Below are 20295 nucleotides of genomic sequence, written 5' to 3' on the forward strand. Positions count from 1 at the left end.
AGCACGGAGGTTTTGTGATGCCATAAAACATGACACCTGCGGGAAGGAGAAGCCGGTGGGATGCGCCGGGGGCAGCGCAGCGCCTTCCTGGCCGCCGCAGCGACAGCGGGCTGCCCGGAGCGGCTGAGCAGACAAAGCACAGACACGGCTCCCGTTCCGCAGGGAATGCGGAGCTCTGCAGAGCACAGCACCCGGGAGGGGGTGCAGCTTCCTCTGCTCCTGCACCAGCCCTCCCAGCGAGCTCCTCAGCCTGTCAGGAACACGCCACGTTATCCCACGGGCAGGCACGGGGATGGTTTGCGCTCGTGGGAGCCGCTGTTGTTGTCCTTGTCGCTGGGCTCTGCTCTGCGGCGCCGGTCCAGCCCACCCAGCCAGCCCCGCTCCCCAGGGTCCCCGGCCTCGGGGCAGCCGGCAAGGGAGCACTGCAGAGCGAGGGCTGCCAAACCCACCCTGGCAGCCAGCGGGAAACACTCCCTGGGAAGTCAGCGATTGCTCGGCACCACCGAGAGCAAAATACTTGGGCTGCACACCCATCCTAGCCAGTAAACCACAGTGTAAGGATCTGACAGATTTCTTGCCTCCACGTTGGTAGTCACTAGCAACACGGCTTGATAAAGCCCCGCTCTGGTTGCAGAGGACCGAGCTGAATTTTCTGTTCCGTGTTCTTGACCCTAGAAGCCTGGCATTTGTTTACTGGAAAAAACCTCGCAGTTACATCTTTAAAGCTCTGCTGCTTGGTTGGCAAACAAACGCTGGGCAGTGCAGCTCTGCTGAGGTTGTGCAAAAAGAAAGCAATTGTTATTCATTAAGCAGATGACAGCAACGGGAGCTAAGGGGATAAAACTCGAAATCTGAAACCACCTGCTTTAATTTTAGCCATAATTGAAGCGGCTGCCCATGGTGTTGCTGATGCACATGTCAGATTTGCACGCCATGCGCTGCTCACACTGATTTCTGAGGCAGCGAGCTGCAGCCGCTCTGGTTCAGGCAGGGATGGAGCTCGTGTTTGATTGCAGCTTATAGCGGGTGCTTCAGAATCTGCTTGTTTCCTTCCAGGAGCAAAACACAGTCGCAGTCTGCCTCTCTGATAGACAGATGCTTTAGTCATTAGTAAGGTTTCTGTGACTACAGCACTGTGTTCTAGTATGGGTGCTCTTTCCTCTTTTGTTCCTGGTTCAAGGCAGCGATGCTTTTTTCGCTCTTGTGCTCATGCGCTCACTCTCTTCCTCTCCCTCCCTCCCTCTCTCTGTCTTTGATCTTGCTGATATGGGGGAAAATATCGGATCCAAATCTGCAGCATATTTAACCAAAACATCCTGTAGAATGGGAATAAATTGTGACTGAGTGCAGCAGCAGGAGATTGCAGTATGGTTGCTTGTACTGCTTGCTTTCTGCTACAACAAAACAACAGCAATTGTCATGGAGTGCCAGGGTTGTTCTGCAGCTAAAAAAGCACGTAGGGACTCCACAGAGGGCTAAGGTGGCTTTACTGGGAACAGGGAGACTGGGCAAAGCTCTCCTCTCACAGTCTCTAATGCCGGGATTTGTGTGAAAGAGGTAAAAGGGGAAGAGATCTTTCCTAATGGCAGAGAGGGTCTCATCCTTCACTAGATTCCCTGGAGTTTTTGCCGCGGAGTTCAATGGCCCTAAGATAACACTGTCACTTTATATCCAACCTTGTTACAGTACTAGCAACATAAGCCCCAGAGCTGGGGAGCTCACAGCAATATCAGTGAAGGCAGGAAAAGTCTTGACCTCTGTTGCAGAGTGAAATGTTAGAGTGGGAGCATTAACAGTCTCTCCTTGAGCTGTTTGGTGCAGATTTATACTGCGTGTGTTTGTATGTGTATGCCAACTCCCAAAAGCTATGAAAAGCTTTTTTATGGTTTCCTGTGATGATACATAGTCAGAAGGGATACTTGGATGAATAAAGAAATATGCCACGAAATGGGGAGCAGGTGAGCTGCGTGACTGATGTGTGTTCTGTCCTTTGTTGTTGGTGCTGCTCCTTAGCTAACAGTACAAGTGCTGGGAATAAGAGAGAAGGCTTAACTCCACTTGGGATTCTGCTTAGGAGATCCTCACTGCTTTAGAGCATAGCACATTGTGTGATGCAAGATCCCAATCCCTTCTGATCAGCATTCTCTGCTAAGCATGTCTTCATTCCCCCCCCCCTTTACTGATCATTTACAGCTGTTTACTTTATTTCACGAGATTCTGAGAGGGCTGAGGCAGTAACTGGGCTGTGCTGCTCTGTAATGCAGCCCAGAGCTGGAGCCGTGTTTCAAGTGGCCAAATGAGATTTGCACTCAGGTCCCAGCAGACACTGTTTGTCTCAGTCAAAGGAGTCCACGTTTTTCTGGGGTCTGGTATCTGGACATCTTCCTTGTCACAATAAAGAGGAGGATGGCTATGGCATCCAGACAGTCGAGGTGTGTTACCTCTCCCTGTACTTGGTAAACTGCCAGCACAGCCTTTTTTGCTCTGACATGTGGATGCTTCCATCTTGAAGGAGGCGTGAAATGTTTTGCAGACATGCAATATCTCCTTGACTTGCTATCAGTTTGGAAAGGGAGTTGCAGTGGTTTTGACCTGCAGTCTTTTTATCACTCTTATAATAAGTCTAATACCTGTATTTAAATAATGAATTGTGAGCAAATAGCAGCCTTATGGGCACTTTCTGAAAAAACAAATAGTGTCAGAAAATGGTGAGCTCTAAAGTAGTATCTTCGACAGCTTTCCTCTATGTAGTCCTGATGATAAAGAGGACACCAAAAATCCTGTCATGTTGTTTGAGTTCCTCCTTTCACACAGCTGAGCTAAAAGGAAATGCACGTGTTCATCCTCCACCGGTGTGTATTTTCCTTCTATGTACATTTAAATAATAGATTCTCCTTTTATTTATCAAATTGTTAGCTTTGTTAAGTACGAGAAAGAAGTAATTGCTTGTGCCCACAAGACATGTGACACCTGTGACAATCCCGAATTGTCTCCTGCAGACTGTGCTGGGAGGTGGGTGCTGGGTGACACGGTGTGTCCCACCATACACCCCCCTGAGGGAATGCTTTGGAAGTGCTCTCAGAGCTCCAGATTTTGGTGCAGCTTCAGAGAATGTTCCAGTTAGACCAAAAAGATAGGCATCCATTTCTTCTACAGAGAGGAGTCTTGTGATGTTACAGGTCTGCATGTGGCTCTCGTTTCTCCATCCCCAAGGGGTGTCCTTGCAGAAAGACCAAAAGGGTTTGAATTCTTACCAAAGCTCATACTCCTTTGAAAGCTACACAGCCAAGCAGATGCTTTACCGTGAAAGAGGACATCCTTTGAAAACAATCTGGTGCTTATTAATCAATAAGAATTCAGTGTTAGGGGTCCTCCAGCAAGAAAAGAGAAGGAAAGCACATGTGGGTCTGGTCTCCTGAGTGAAAACATGCAGGTTGCATCCCTGTGCTCTGCTGAGGAGCAGATTTTGTATAGCACTGTTATGTCAGCACTTTGCTCTCAGTTGCAGTGACATTTGGCAGGGTGCTTATGTTGAGACTGAGTTGCCTTAGACCAGGCACCAGGCCATTCACCTGCTCACTGGTGCTGCCCTGTAGATATCTAGATTCATTAGGCTCTCTCTTAGCCAGAGAGTTCTCTGGACACTTAATTTCACACACCCACATATGCTCAGAAGTGCCATTTCTGGGAAGGCAGGCTCTTGGATCTTATTTAAAGCTTTGCTGTGTTTTTGGTTTATGTGGGTAGGCACCTGGACTCTCTTATTTTTGTTGCAAAGGACTACAAAATTAGACATAGACAAGATTAAGTCCTGTGCCTCACCTCCTGCCTCACAACCAGTGCTCTCACTCAGACATTGGGAGAAGGGGTCTGGGCATTTCTCAGCCTGAGGGGTTTGTTCCAGTACCAGCTCTGTTTCAGGAGAACACCCTCAGCATCCCTCCCCTCACTGCTCTGCAACTGTGTCCTGAGAAATACAATGTCAGGATTAAAATGTGAAAGGAGAGAGAGGGTACAGAGGGGAGTGGTAACCAAATCCAGTTATCAGGGTGTTGCAGGGGAAGGAGAGTCCCTGGCCCTCCTCCCTGGTGTGTGCTACACATTTTACACTGTGTACCACCATCAGCACAGCAAACACCACTGGGAGACTGTCCTGTTTTCCAGCTGCAGAGTCCCAGAGTCCCATCTGTTCCCCATTTGTTGCAGAAGTTATTGAGGTGTCTGTGTGAGACAGGCAGGATTACCCTCTGGGCTTTGATGCCTTTGATGAGGCAGCATCTGAAGTTAACACTTAAATTAAGCAGAGTTGATTTTATTGCCTTTGTGTATTATAGTGCCCATGAAATCATTAAAACTTTGTGTGTGCTCCTGAGTCTTCTGCTGTCTCCCTGCAGTATTTCAGTCATGCTGACTTTGCCTGAAAAAGCAGCAGCTGTCTTCCCTTCCCCACCCCGGCACAGCAGGACCTCCCAGGGCTGCAGGATACCTGTGCTAGCACCTCCATGGCTTGGTAGGGAGGCTTGGATGAGGGACACCACTTATAATAATCTTTTTTCCACTGCTTTCTGTCTTACAGATTGATGAACTTCCTGAAGGAGCCGTCAAGCCTCCAGCAAACAAATACCCCATCTTCTTTTTTGGGACTCATGAAACGTAAGTGAATGAGCATGACCTGTTCCTTTGGAAATGCCTTTTTCCACTGCAGCTAACATAATTTCCTCTGATTTCATTGAAACAAATCCTGACTGAAGCCATTGGGAGCCTAGAGAAAGGTCCTGCAAGCCCAACTCGTTGGTGTTAACAAATGGGAGTGAAAGCTGAAAGTAGCTGGGAATGCTGCTGCCTTCACGGTCTACCATGAGCTAACCATAAAAGCTGTGTATCCTGTAAGGAAATGCGTGGGCATGAATTCATTAAAGGGTCTGAAAAAGCCCTGAACTCAGAGGCAGGGGCAAACGTTTTGTACTTGGATGTCCATGATAGCAGAGATCAGGCTCTTGTGTTTGGACGTGTTTGAGCTTGTGTCCTGTGTGAGAACTCGCTTGGTAGTTTGTGACGTGAAAGGAAGCAGACCCCAGAGTCTCAGGCAGAGCTTCAAAACACGTGCATTCCTGGGATCTGTGCTGGGGTATTGTAGGATGGAGCTCACAGAAGTGATGGAAGAACTGAGCTGCCTGAGCTGATAGGGAAAGAAAGGAATCAGAGCACAAGAGGTAAGTTAGGTCTCAGCATAATTGCTACAAGGTACAGAGTTTCAATATTATAATGTACATGTCTCTAGTTTAAACTATGTCTGAGATAGCCAAAAAATAAGTCACATTCCATTTTGAAAAATATTTTAATTTCAAAACTTTTCCTTCCCCATTTGCAGGTAACATGTTTTCTAGAATTCCTTAAAACTGGAAAAATGAAATTCTGATGATATTTTAAATTCAATGCTAGAGGCTTGAAGCTTTATTAAAAATTTATTGTTTATTTTTGAATTTTAATGTTATTCCAGAATATTATAAGCTCCATAGCTCATACATCACATTTTATTTTTATAAAAATCTTTAAAGGCAGTTTCTGCTTTATAAAGCTTATAGTAGCCTCTCTTTAGTTAAAATAGTTCTTCTATTTTTTCTAGTTTCATTGCTAGAATGAAACAACCTGATGTTTTGATATATTGTAGTCCACTGGTACTGTCACAAAATAATCTGAAAATAGTAAAGTTTAAATACACTTACGATGCTTTCAAATCAGAAACCAAAATGTAATTATTTTTCAAATGGAAACATCATTTTTGAGAAACATTTAAGAAAAAAACTGACCACTTTTATTCCAAAATGAGTGAATCCCAGACTGATAATCTCTTTTGATTTGGATTTTGTGAGCTCATGATCTCACTGTAGCATCTGAAACAGAAAAAGAGTTTGTAGTTCCTACCTTATAAATGTAAAAGCCTAAGTCTTAAAAATGAACTGTAGATTGCAGCTCCTTAGTTTTATAGCAGAGCAGTAGAAACTTATACTCTCCCAGTGGCAATGAATGCATTTCAAGCAAAGATGTAGACAGTTTTTCAGTGTTTACTTTACATAAAAGGCTGTAGAAACATTTCCATACATTGCTGTTGAGCTAAGTTAAGGTAGCTCATACTAAGTTTCATACATTTTTCCTTTGTTATTTGTGTTAGAACTGTTTGTTTATATTTTTGACAAGGAGACATCTCCTGGTATTAGCAAAAGCATAGATAACATAATTTATTCAGTGTAGCATTTAATATTAACATGACATCTGTTAGTTTGGAAATCACTATTTGGCTTTCAGGTAGAAGTGCATTCTTGGCTTTGTAATTATATAACTAAGATATTTTTCAATATCCCATGAGCGTGGATCCCATGCTGTCTCAGGTGGAGTTTGAAGGAAGCTCTTTCCTCAGGGACTTGTCATCTGGTGACTTTTTAGCAACCATTTGGCTCTGCACTGGCAAACTGCTTGGCCAGTGTGATGATTTAAGTGAATGGGACTTTGCACATTCATAAATGCAGGGCATAAATCAGGCATTAATCTGAAATAATGATTGCAGAAAGGAAGAAATATTATCCTGTGATTAAGGTATTAGACTGAGACTGAAGCGAGCTGGTTTTTCCTCTGCTATCAGTTTGAGTGTGACCTTGGACAAATCTTTGTGCCTCAGAATCCCATCTGCAGAAAAGGGCAGAGTCCCAATGTCGTGGTGAGGTTACAACAATAAATGTGTTGGACGTGGTGGAGCTCCACAATCCCTCAGTAATGGAGAGCAGAGGGTTAACATGAACTGCAAAGATCGTCAGGAAAATAGGACAGTGATTTTGGTGAAGGGCACTGGGACTTGCTCAGCTCTGGTCTCTGATGACACAGAATCTTTACGTGTGGGAATGAAGGGGTCTTTTTGCCTTCATTGTTTTAATTTGGCTTGTGATTACAATCTCAATGTCACCATGCAGAATACAGTAGATACAGATACCCAACTGAAAGAAAGTTATTCCTTCAGTTTAAGAGTTAAGAAGTTAGAGTTTTACTGTAATGTGTGTAGAAAAAGCAGGACAAATCATCACTCTTCTTTTTTTTAATAATTATTTTTCCCTGCATTGTGGTGCTTGTGCCTGAAATTAGTTGGCCCAGTGCACAGCTGACTTAGGCAGCAGCAAAGCACAAAATCCATCCTTTGCTGTGCTGTCTGAAAAACTATTTGGCCACAAGCACCCTGTGTGTCTCATTGTTTCCTTGTATTACTCATCTGCCTATATTCATCCATTGTTTTTTGTTCTTATATGAAATTATAAGATTTTTGGGAAAGAGCATTTTTATTGTGTTTGTGCAGAATTTAGTATGTGGGGGGCTAATTCCAAGAAAGCAGCTCCCAGGCTTACTGGCAGTAGAGATAATAATAAATGCCACCGCTTTTTCTATCCCATAGTACAAGGGATAAATTTTGGCTCGTGGGTCCTAGGCACTCCTTACATGCTTAGCTTTTCATGTGGCATCTTTGAGGCCTTTCTGGATTTATAACTCTAGGATTGGAAGCTTGGTCCCTTGCTATCGCAAGCAATGACATCATAAACTGTTTCATAAACTTTCATAAACTGTTCAAGTGCCAGTTCCCAGCAGCAGTTAATAAAATAGAGATGTTTCAGTTGTTTCTAGAGATACCCAGCATGATTTTACTACATCAAACATCAGGATGGTGAGCCAATCCATTAAATCAGACTCACAGTAGTAACTCAAAGCCAGTGTGAAAAAAAAAAACAAAAAAAACCAAAACCCCTAGAAAATAAATTGTCGAATGAGCAGAAGAACAGGGAAAGCATTTGCACTGTTAATGTTATGACTTTTTTGAAGAGGAGAGTGATAAGTCCTTCTTTGAATGTTCCCTCTGTTAAAATGCAGTGCGTTCCTGGGGCCCAAAGACCTTTTCCCATATAAAGAATATAAAGATAAGTTTGGGAAATCGAACAAGCGAAAAGGATTTAATGAAGGCCTGTGGGAAATAGAAAACAACCCTGGAGTAAAGTTTACTGGATATCAGGTAAATTACTTTCCCATCTATTGCTCCTATCTTTCTTCTTTTCTTCTTGTCAAAGTGAGTGTTTTAAGAGTGATGTGTAAGGTTCTGGTTTTGATGGAGCAAGAAAGTTTCACAGCTCTGGTAATTGTGTAATGTAAAGACAACTGTGGTCTCACACTCTGTGACAAATGGAACTTTAATCGTACTGCAGAGCCTTTTGCTTTCAGTGACATTCTGGGGTGGTGAAGTGGAAAATTCTGCAACACATTTAGTTAAATTAAAAATGGATGGTTTTATTTACTCCTGTACAAACATGAATAATTTCTGACTTCTTTCTGTTGTTTATTTTTGTGTCAGGCTCCATGTATTTTACACAGACCTTAAGGTCACTGCACTTTTGATTTTTACATTTGGCAGTGCCAAAGCTAAGAGGAGTGAGAGGTGGAGGGTTAAGCTGCTGGTAGGAGACAGTTGCTGCTGTACAACAGCTCTCCCTGTTGGGTGTCCAGAGCAGAAAGTCAGTGAAGCTGGAGAGGGAGAAGAGTAGTTGGTGGGCTGTATAAAACAAAGAACTTTTCTCATTAAAAAAATGTGGCCCTTTGAAGGCAGGAATCACCTCCAAAAGAAGGCAAACACCTATTACATTATTATCACAAAACACTACAAGCCAGAGATACAGACCACCTGCAGAAAAGCTGCTGCCTCTCTCAGTTCCTGTTTCATATTTTCAGCCCTACACATGTTTTGCATACACTTGGGGATTTAAAAAAAAAATCCAGTGAATAGTCTGTGGGAGATGGGCTGTCAAAGAGTGCTCAGCCTGCTGGTCAGGGTGTGCTTTTCCAAAACACAGAGATCTCGTCCTTTGAGGGGAGTGTAACAGCCATCTTCTCTCACAAAAAAGTCTCTGCTATTGCAGCCAAAGTCTGAAAGTTTCAGTAGTTTTTCCCAGAGTGGAACAGGCCAGGTCTCTCCACTGAGCAGCCCTTAGTTCTCCTCCAGCAAACACGTTTTTGTTATTGGATCTTCTGTTTCTATGTAAACCCTTCAGAACATGCTATCCCAGAATCTGCAACTGATAACTGAGTTCAAGTGGTGACTGAGAAAATTGCCTTTGCAGCCCTTTTTCCTGATAATTGCAAAAATAACCTGAGCTCTTCCTAACTATAGCAATTAAAGTGTAAGCTGTCCATTTCCATCTTTCTATCTTCAATGCAGAACAAAAATCAAGTAATAGGTATTAGTGATATTTCTATTGTTGATGTTATTATTGTTGTTGTTATTTTAAAGGCAATTCAGCAACAGAGCTCATCAGAAACTGAAGGAGAAGGAGGAAATACAGCAGATGCCAGCAGTGAGGAGGAAGGTGATCGGGTAGAAGAGGATGGAAAAGGAAAAAGAAAGAATGAAAAAGCCGGCTCAAAACGAAAAAAATCCTATACTTCAAAGGTTATCTTCTGACTTTTCCTGTTGTTATCCATGGGCATTTATAACTGGAATACTGTTCACCTCATGGAAATTTGTTCTTCCTCCTTTGGCATTTTGATTCTGATAGCATGACAGTGGTGTTCAAATAGGCAAAGGGGAGTGCTCTTCCTTTGTAGACAGCCTTGGTGAGACACCAGTTGAAATACTCTGCCCTGTTCTAGTGCCCACACACTGAGAAGGTGAAATTGTGGGAAGGAGATCACTAGGGCTGGAAAGAAAACCCATGCAAAGATGGATTGATAGGTTTGATCATCTCAGATAGGTCTCTCCCCAAGAAGAAGAAAAAAAGCCTTAGGAGTGGCCTCCTGAGGGTCATGAGCTCAGGTTGGGTCCTGTCCAGGAGAACTGAAGCTTCCCCCTCCCATCTCCCAGAAAGATCTGGTAGGGCCAGAAGTGCTCAACTGCTCCTCTTGTAGCTGAGTGTAAAACACTTCAGTCCAGATACAGGATGGGAAGGTGGAAGAACTAATTCATTAACCAGGGAGTAGGATGCTCAGTTTGTAGACATTAGACCTGCACTGTAGTACCCACCAGCCCTGTTTATGTCTTAAGTAACAGTGTAGGTCAGGAAGCTAAGAGTGGTGTGTCTGTCTCACAGTGGCTGGTGGACAAAATCCCCTGAGAAGTGACACCTTTGGGTTCAGATAGACTTCCCACTTGTCCCTGGGTACTCATCACTGGGTAAAGGGGAGCAACATTATAGTCACTTCCTCTGGTTCTGTGTGTGCCTCCAGGGCTGCATTCCCTTGAAAAGTAAAGTGTGGCAGAGTCAATTTATTCACATTCATGTTATTCTTCTCTGAAAGTGAAAACTAATGGAAATGAGAAGAAGCAATCAAACAATCTGATCCAGGCACAGTTTGGGGGAGAGTGTGAATTTTTGTGGTTGATCCACCAAACAAAATCTATTTTCACCCCTTTTGTGTGTTTTACATCAGAAATTCAGGTCTGGTCTACCATCTTCTTTCCAGAAGACTCTGGGCAAACAGAGGATTATGAAAATGGTGGCTTAATGCCACAATTTATCCTTTTGTACTGTAGAATTGCATAACATAAAGGGATGTAAAGGAAAAGATGTATTGGTTCCACATGGCTCTAATGTTAATATATTAAAGCTGACAGCACTAAAAAAAAGTATGGAAAGCAGCTCTGCTAATGTTATTCTCATTTTACATCTCTGTGTTTAATCAAAACTTTTGCCAAGCTGGCACCATCTGTTTCATTAACTAACAAAACCTACAGGTGACCCAGCACTAATACCCAGCTCCTATTACTGTGTCTGTCTTTCAGTCAATTGAGCTGCCAACCTGTGCTGAACACAGAATCTGAGAAATTTCCTTCACTGGTGGCAGTAACTCCAGCTACTTCACCTGAAAAATGTTTTTCACCCCATGTATCCTGCCCAATATTCACCTTGAACAGGGAAATGCATGATCAGACAGTATTCCACATACTTCTTTTATGGCTGAAGCTCAGGTTTTAATTTTAACTTTGTTGTTGATCATTTTAGAAATCCTCCAAGCAGTCACGGAAATCTCCTGGAGATGAAGATGATAAGGACTGCAAAGAGGAAGAAAATAAGAGCAGCTCTGATGCTGGGGACGCAGGCAATGACACAAGAAACACTTCTTCAGACTTGCAGAAAACCAGTGAAGGGGTAATCTACTGTTCCTGTCATTCAGTTCCCATGCAGTTCGCTCCTGGGGGGCTTTGCAGCCAGGGTGACCTGTGTGTGCCACGTGCCACCTTCTTGGGTTACATTTCAGTGCTCAGAATGTGTCTAGAGCAGAAATGGACTTGGTGCCTGCAGTGGTACAAATTTTGCTCTAGAGAGATGACTGGAAACAAGCATTATTTTTGTTCTGACACTTGCATAGATGTCAGCTGAGAGGAGCTACTGAAAACCATGAGCTGGAATGATGCAAAATTGATGTGAGAGCAGAATCAGACTGTTTGCATAATGCATGTTGGCTCACTAACAGAGGGAGCCTGCTTACCCTTTCACACTTGTTTAATTTGTGGGGTCCCAGTGTCTTCTTCGGGGTTCTTGAGGGTTCATGTGCTCATGACAGACTCTGCATACTGCAGGTTCCAGGGCAGATGCTGCCCTGGGCTAGACCTTCCAAGGATGGGATACGCAATCTGCTCCAGAGCAGCTTCGTTCAATCTCCTTGTGTGTTTTGTCAGTTGTGTGTTCATATCAATATTCCTTTGTTGTGGCCACAACAACAAGAGGGGAAGGCTGAGCAGGAGGATTAGCATGGCAGCTGGTTACTCAGCCACCTTTAACAACCCCTGCTATTTCTGAGCCTTTGGAGCAGCACAGGCCTCTCTGCTCCAACACTTGGAGCTCCAGCTCAGCAGCAGTCCCTGTGCAGTGCCCATGCCAAGGCTCTGCCACGTGGGCAGCAGCCGGGCTGGGCTGTGGCAGGAGCTGAGTGACACGAATCCCCAGGTGTGAGAGGAGGCCAGCCAGCCCAGCTCTCAGCTGACTCTGCTGGGGTGCCTTAGCACCCAGCTGCCTGCTCAGCCTTTCCTCACAAAGCACAGCCTCTGGGGAGCTGCTGCTGTCTCCCACTCAGAGACTCCTCCCAGAGCTTCCTTTCCCTGTGTCTCTCTGCAGTGCAGTGTAGTTGTTTTGTGACTCTGCTTTATAAAGACTTCGATAGGTGGCTCGTGGGGTCACGAGGAAAATTCACACTCCCATTCACTCTGAACCAGCTGCTGGCTTCAGCCAGGGACTGATGCAAGGGGACACTGCCCAGCTGTGCCCTCCCAGCCTCTCACCCACAGAGTGTCAGAGGCTGATAAGGGTGGCCCACATTCTGCCTAGTGAACCCTGTGACACTTCCATGTCTTCAAGTAGGTATTTGGGTGAGAAAACTGTTTGTAAGGTGCATCTGAGGTAACAAGAAGTTCAGCAGGCCCTGCTGTGTTTCCCGTGTTTGTGGCAGTGACAGGGGATATGTCTGCGAACTTCAGGCACATTTTCCATGTAAGGACGAAATGCTCACTGAGTTAGGTCAGTCACAGACTAAGTGGCTAAAACATCACACAGGATGTTGGCTTTGTGGCTGTTGAAATTCATATGGCTCTTTCTTCTGGATGTGACAGGCTTGTGACATGTTTGGGAGGTAGAGTCCAGCATGCTACAACATCGTGGTACTTCTCAGTGTTTTCAGGATTACAGATATTGTGCTGAAATACTGAAACACTGTCAACAGTCTTATCCTTCCTGCCAGGACCAACTTGAAGAAATATCCAGAGTCACTACTGTCATACCCATGTGGGGAGGTGGCTCTGCTCTGACTTCTGCAGCCCCACCACGCAGCCTTGAACTCATGCTTGAGCAACCAGTCTGTTGCTAGGTCTTGGGTGCTTTTAACGTTATGGAAAAGGTGGAGTTTTAGTAATACAGATTAAAGAGAAAATGGAGATGTGGTTTTAAGGGCAGCTTGAGATAAAATCACTAATAAGTTTGGAAAAGTTCACATCCTGATCCATATATTTCACCTTGGCCATTTCTGCTGCAAAGTCATCATTCCACACAGGAATCTCTTCAGCGTTTCATTGAGGTTTTGTCAGCAGTGCAATTCTCTCTGAGGACCAGGAGGGGACACTCCATCTCCTGCTGCTCCTAGAGCCAGACCAAGTGTCCTTTCAGAAGGTGTGCTTTTAGAAGACACAGGCACTTGGGGGAAGAGCAGCAGGTTCTTTTCCAGCTGGTGTTAAACAGCCAGCCCCGCAGTGTCCGCATTGGTGACCTGGGGCGCGGGGCCAGCTGTCTGCTGGACACTGCAGCCACGTCCTGCTGGACACCCCGACTGAGGCTCTGATGCAGGGCACCCAGCTCCTCCAGCCCACACTCTTGGGCTTCTCTGCTGTGGAAAGGAAGGTTGAAAAACACCAACGTGCTCCTGGAGAGATGGGATATGATCCTTCTGTTCACACACGTGAGTTCAGACCAATGTCTCGACCAGCTGAAGACACCACCACAGAGGAGAGAATGGTCTCCTTAGGATCACGGAGCTCGTGAGCAGAGCGTGGGCCAGCAGCAGCAGGCAGTGTGATGGGCTCCCCCAGCCCAGTCCCTCTGTCCCCGGATCCATCGCTCCAGGGCGGTGCTGCTGCCATGAGGTGCCGCCAGGAGCGGCCGCGGGGTGCGGGGCTGCGCTCGCTGCAAAACCGCGTACAGAGATACCAAACACCCACAGCCGGCCTTCAGGGCCCTCTTCTCCAGGACAGGAGTGTTCCACCCCGTGCTTTGCCGCTGCTGGAGGGCTGCCTGCTCGCCGGGGCTGGGCCGCCATGCGGGCACACGAGGCTTGGCCACCCTCGCAAGGAACTCCCCTGGGCTCAGAGTGCCTCTGGCCCCCTGTGCAAGAGCTGCCTGGAGGAGACAAGCTCTTCTCTTAATAAAACTACTAATAATGATGTAGTAATTACCTTTTGTAATGCCTGGACTGGAGGCTGAAGACCCATCTCTGCTCCTCAGATCAGATGGAACCCTGCCTTTTAATCACGCTCTTACCCTCAGCATTATAGGGATCTTCTTGAAGGGCTGACAGCCAAAGTCAGATGATTGCAGGAGCACCTTCACCTATATTTTTTAATGAAAATTCTAACCTCCAGGTGGTAGAGGTAAGCTTGAAAATGTGAAGTGATGGCTTCCTGAAGACTCAAACCCAGAGCAAATAAAAGTACTTTCAGAGCTATTATATTTTTTTCAGCCAATTTCATACTGTTCAAGGGCTCAACTTGTGATTTTCTTTTTATCCCTTGGGTAGACAAAGGTGCTTTCTTTTTTTTTTTTTAACTCTATCCCTTCGTTTCTGAGCTATTCTTGAGTGCTACAGGCATTCTCAACAAAGAGATGTTTCCTCATTCCCAATCATAGTTGGTAGTTGTGTCCCATCACTACATGTTTTTCAAGCTCTTTCCCTAACTGTTGATCTTTGTCTGATTCCTTCCCCAGGAAGATGCACAGCCTGAAGCTCATGAGTTAATCATCCAATATTAATTAACTAATAGTCTATTAGCTAAGACAGCCAATCCCAGAGTTTGCTCAGATCTTGAGTCACAGAATCTTCCCAGAAGTGTTCCCTGCTGTTAAATACTAAATTGTTTTGGCTTTCTCAGAATACCATGTAAAGAGAATTTTCTGGTGGAAAGGTATTCATGGCTCTGTGTTGTTTACTTTCATGGCATTAAATTAGTTCATAAATCAGAGAATTCGTGGCAGCAGATTTACATTCCTCATTTAAATCTCTGGTGACTTGTGTCTTTAGTTCTTGGCTGGCATAACTCTGAATCTTTGTAACTGAACACCTAAACTGCTTTTTACTTTACTTTCTGAATGGCCACATACTCATGTTCGAAAGCTGGCTGTGGTTCTGGCCTTATTAGAGAGTGTTTGGAGGCCAGGGCAGCACACAGGGTGTGTGGCAAGTTTTCGTTTTGGTGTTCACTGTTTCAGTGACAGTCTGGGCAGTGTATTAGTAAAGGAAGTGTTTGCTTGGTGTTCAGGTGCAGGAGGTGAATGATTTTACTGTCTTCAGAGAAGAATAGATTTGCTGGAAATGAGATATATTTTCTTGCTTCTGGTGCAGCCTGAATATTAAAATGGAGTAAGGGACTGTGATCCTTTTTCTCACACTGACAATCAGTTACCAACTGAGTCAGTGGATCTATTTGTGGAGGCAACTGCCAGCATGAATAAGGGGATCAAAATCTGGTCCAAAATGATTGCCATCTGACACCACTGCATTTGGGAGAACATATTTAAAACAGCCTGTGTCCAGGCTTTTTTGTTGTGGCATTCTTGTGGGGTAGCAACAATCCCAGTTACTGCTGTGAGGTACAAGTGTAATGGCCAAACTGGCCAGAGAAATGCAGGTTCACTGCGTCCTTCTGATGTGGTTCTGAGATGTTTGGTCCCTTTGCTCTTCTTTACTTATCAGGAATAACATTGGTCAGGCTGCATAACAGATTTGGGGGCTTGTCAGCATTGAAAGCATTGCATTTGGAGCTCAATTCAATCTAAAAGCCTTTTGTACAAAAAAATGAAAACAAAGTATGTTTTTCTGTCTCCTTTTCCTGCAGTTGGAGGTACAGTAAAATCTACCCTTCAAAGCAAAAGATAATATTTGTAAGAATGTGTCTAAGTATTGCACAGTAAAAATTTCTATGTAAAAATCAAATAGTGGCATAGTATATGGTGTAAGGAGTTGTGTTGTCTGCTGCCTTCCAGTAGCTCAGGATAACAGCACTGCTGGCTAAGGACATGGGACATAACTCAGAGGAAACATAAATGTCTGAATGCAAGTTGAGATTAAAGCAGCCAGTAGAGAGGAAATATTTGCAGCTCTGTGTACATTGAATCCCGTAACCACTTTGACCTCAAACCAACACGGATTAACAACTATTGTACAAGTAAACAATTATCTTTCTGCCCATGCAGTTTTACAGTACAGGATGGCTGAATTGGTTGCCAGACACTGTTAAGGGAGTAATCTTCAGTGCCAGAAAAACAGACAGCAGTTTGTGGGTTTAGTTTTGTTCCCTGCTCTGTTTTCTGTGTGCTGCCATTGATAACAGAAACTTTGCTCTCGAATCAGTCAGATCCTGTGCTCTCTCCGTTGTGTGCAGCATGGCACACGTTGTACCATAGCTTACAGTGAAGCTGAGAGACTTGTTCAAACAAAGATGTTTGAGAGTTGATCTGTTTCTGGAGAGACGTGAAACCATGGAGACCAGGGGAGGTGCTCGGCACTGCCGCATCCCTGAGCAGCAGGAGCTGCAGGAGCTGCAGGACTCGCTCAGCTGCATCCCTGAGCAGCGCTGCCCTGCAGCTCTCTGTGCTGGGGACAGCCCCTGCTGCCTCTGGGCCACTGCCACTGCACCTAAAGGCCATGATGGGACATGCCACTGGAAACTGAAAAGCCTGGAGGGTGACTTGCATTATCTGTCTCTTTGTTGTCCCTCCCGCCACGCTGTGGCCCAACAGCTGTGACACAGTGTGGAGGAGAGGCATTAATGTTCCCAGCACCCACGTAAGGATGATCCTACCCAGTCTTCTGGATGTAGACCAGAAGGGAATTGTGGTTAACAATTGCAAAGGTGTCATGCTCCCAAGGGACATCTTCCTGTACTGGATCTGAAAGTTACAGCACAGGAAGCAGCTGTGTTATCCCATCCTACCTGTCAGTGCTGGGCAGCTGCTGCCAATGGGAATCTTAGCAGAAAGCAGGGTTTGTTTGATTGACTGATCACGTGAAATTGTTTTAACGGGTGTCTGAGTCTGAAGGGAAAGGAACAGCAGTGAATCCCCCCAAGCATCTCTATGATCTCACTGACTCTGAAAGAGGAGAGAGGCCTCTGGAGTGTGGTGTGCTGGATGGACAGCACAGGGTTACCCCTTTTGGGGGAGTCAGGGCTCCAGCAGTTCCTGTAAGCCATTGCTGCATGCCTGAGCACTTGATAATAACCCCCGATTGTTAGCCAGGATGTGCCAGGACCTCCCACACGGAAAGCACAGCTTTCCATTTTTACTCTTGACAAACCACTTGTCACAGGAGAGAACTGCACTGACCAAAGACAGGGAAGGTATTGTAGTGTTGTAGAAGGGATGCCTTGCCCAGAGGTGGGTGGTCATGGTGCACTGCATGCTGTCGTGTTGCTGGCTAATATAACCTGTCCCCAGGCCAGCAGGTGAATTTTGCCACCTCTGTTCAATTGGAGGAAACCCAGACTTGTATCACTTGCCGTGATCATGTGGGGACAGTCTGATCCTGATCCCACTAATGTCAGGGAAAGCAAGAGCTGACCTTGACTCACCCGTGGGAGTTCCTTTTCTGTCATCACCTTACAGTGAACTGGAGCCAAGCTGTTTCCTTTTCAGAAGCAGCACTTGGATCCCTTAGCGATGAAAATGTTTATCTTTGCTCATTCTTGCTAAGCTTTCCTGTATTTGAACAAGAGGGTGTTCTTGTGGCTGGACATCCAGGAATGCAGCAGTGCCTGAGCTCCTGCATGAAGCTCATCAGTGATTTTGTGCAGTGGAAAAAACCAAAATTTGTTTGTGCCTGAAGTGTGCAACAAGCTTTGTAATGGAGTGATTGAGGGAAAATCCCACCCACATACATCACTGGAGCTGCTTATTGAATACAGCTCTAAATGTTTACTTTTAAACTGTGCTCATTAATATTTTGTAATGATATGTTTAGTTGATATAACAAAGCAGTTTTTCTAGAAAAAAATTTGTTTGAACAGAGCAGGTGGTTACTTGTACCTGTGACTTAGAAGTGTGGAAATATAACTTCAATTGTATCAAGTTTGATGCAGCATGTTATTTCTTACATTAAATGTGACTTCTTTCTCTTTCTCTTTCAGACTTAACCAACATAATGACTGCTGAATATTAAGGGAAAACACAAGAAGGTTACATGTTTGGTTGTCTAATATTCTTGGATTTGATATGAGTCACCACATCTGTTCATTAGTACCATCAACAGCATCCCAGTTTGTATGCACATTATTCACATTCCTATCTGTTGTGTTTGCAGAAATGACATTTTTACCCTTTTTTCTAAGGGTTACTTTTTGATTTTCATATTATTTGGTTGCATGAAGTTGCCCTTTTCCAGTGGCTGAGGTTTATGAAGATATCGCATACTTGAACATGTTTTAGATTCCTTTTCGAGACAGAAAAGGTATAACTCCAAATTATATCATTCTAAATCAACATTTTTTAAACACAACTAAATCTTAGAAATGAGTCCCCTCCATACAATGCTACAATAATCTTCCACATACAAACATAATTTTAAATTTTCCTAGATCCATTCTCTCTTGGGTTTTGATCAATTTATAACATAAAAGAAAAATTCTTCTTCAGTTGAAATCACCACCAAGTTCAATAATGTAATAAAATATCTTTCCTTATTAGAAGTACCTAGCTAGTTATACTCTTAATACTTCTCCAAACCATGATGTAATGTACACTATCTGACTTAGTTCCTATATGTGGAGTTAGTGAAAGTCTTTTTGTGTTTCTTTAGATTAATACAAAGATTTTTCCAATGCCAACACAATTTGAAATCATTCATTTGGATGCTTTCCATTTTTAAGCTTACTGTGATATACAGCCCTATGGGAAACCAAAACAAAACATCAATTTTAAATAATGAAAGGCTTAAAAAAGGATGCTGTCATTCTGGCTTTTTTTTTTCCTTTTGGAAATAGAACTAGACTAGTAAGTAAGCATTCCAAATCCATTACTCTGTGTACATTATTGTTGCTATTGTGATAATAGAGATTTTTATTTATTTTTATGCCAGCTTTTATTGTGAAAACATATTTAGTCTGGTTTTATCAATCCTTGTTATGCTTGTCCTTGGAACATCTTTTGCGTATTCAAGGTTTGTAGTTGATGAGTTTACTGTAAAAAACTAAAAAAAAACCACAAGGAAAAAAACCAAAAAAAGACCAAAAGAAAACAAAAAGGAAACAAAAAAAATGTATTGTTTTTACAGAATAAATTTATTGGAATGTGTATTGGGAGTAAGGTTTGAGGTTGTAAGCAACTAAGTTAGCGTCATATTTGGCTTCATACGTGTAATAATGTGAGGTATTAATGTAAGTCAAGTATTAAAGCAAAACATTCTGTTAACATGAGTTGACCATAATAGATACAAGTGCAGGTGAGATCTTTATTTTTTTCTGTACTTTGCCTTTTCTGGATAACAGGAGGTCATTAAATTCACCTTGAATGTATTCAAAGTTTCTTTCAAGACATCAGAAGTAACACCAGAGGCTCAAATACCTGTTTGTGAGCCAGCACGTCCTGTGGGAGCCCGGCAGCCCAGCTGGGTTTGTTTCCCTGGGAAGAAAGAGGCCCTGGGATGGAGCAATCCCAAAGCCTAAGGAGCTGCAGCAGGGATGCTGGGTGCCAACAAGCATTGCCTGAGGTGTGCTGTGGTTGTTTTGGAGCTGCCCCTTTGGCTGCGGGTGTAAAACCTGGGGCCTCTCCTCTGCGTGCTGCTGGGAGCTGCAGTGTTCAGCAGGAGAGTTACAGCCTGCATTTCTCAGTGCCCTGAAGGTCCCTTCGTGCAGGGTGCAGCACACAGGCATGTCAGCTGCTTCCTTGTTACTGATTAGACTTAAAAGTAAAATTCTTTCAATCCAAACACCAAGAAGTCAACAAACCCAAATAAAGTGTTTCCAGTTAAAACGTATCAGCTAGTTTCATCTGTGAGAAAGGCACTAGGTGTACTGCTTTTAATATAAATACACATAGAAGGCATAGAAATAGCTGTAATTGCAAATAGAAACGTAAGCTGCCCAAACCAAGGTCGCTGTGTTTGCTGCTGCTTGTTTCTGAGCCAGCAGCATTAGCAAAAGTAGCTGCAGAGACACAGCCAAAACCCCTCCTCTGGAAACGCACGAGCGGCCTGAGCCCAGTGGCTCACGGTCCTGAGCCCTCTGTGCCCAGCCACGAGTGCTGCTGAGCACCTGCTGGGCTTCAAGCAGGGGAGCAGTCCTTGCAGAAGTGAATCCTGAAGGGAATTAACAAAACTATATGATTTGCTTATCATATATGGAGTCTTACTATAAGAGTTGATTGCTTCTTAAAAGATTTCTTGGGATTTTTAACAAGGTCGACCCACAAGACATACTTTTTGACAAATAAAACATGTGCATGTGACAGAGTTATGTATGTTAATTTTTCATGCTTCACAATGCTGGCCTTCATGTTGTGCAGTAGCTCTGTGCAGGGACTG

The 20295-nt window shown here is 44.1% G+C and overlaps 1 protein-coding gene across 1 annotated transcript in view; it reads left to right on the forward strand.

Annotated features, from left to right (window-relative positions):
- Window positions 1–20223, forward strand: part of HDGFL3 (HDGF like 3) — a 37759-nt gene extending 17536 nt beyond the window's left edge. Inside the window, exons 2-6 of the mRNA XM_041468824.1 lie at window positions 4577–4653; window positions 7909–8047; window positions 9317–9475; window positions 11025–11171; window positions 17906–20223. Coding sequence (XP_041324758.1) covers window positions 4577–4653; window positions 7909–8047; window positions 9317–9475; window positions 11025–11171; window positions 17906–17911 — 528 coding nt within the window. The 3' untranslated portion in view covers window positions 17912–20223. The remainder of the gene's footprint in view (window positions 1–4576; window positions 4654–7908; window positions 8048–9316; window positions 9476–11024; window positions 11172–17905) is intronic.
- The last annotated feature ends 72 nt before the right edge of the window (window positions 20224–20295 follow it).

Source organism: Pyrgilauda ruficollis, unplaced genomic scaffold, assembly GCF_017590135.1.
Source record: "Pyrgilauda ruficollis isolate IOZ18807 unplaced genomic scaffold, ASM1759013v1 scaffold23, whole genome shotgun sequence".
Classification (NCBI taxonomy): Eukaryota; Metazoa; Chordata; class Aves; order Passeriformes; family Passeridae; genus Pyrgilauda; species Pyrgilauda ruficollis.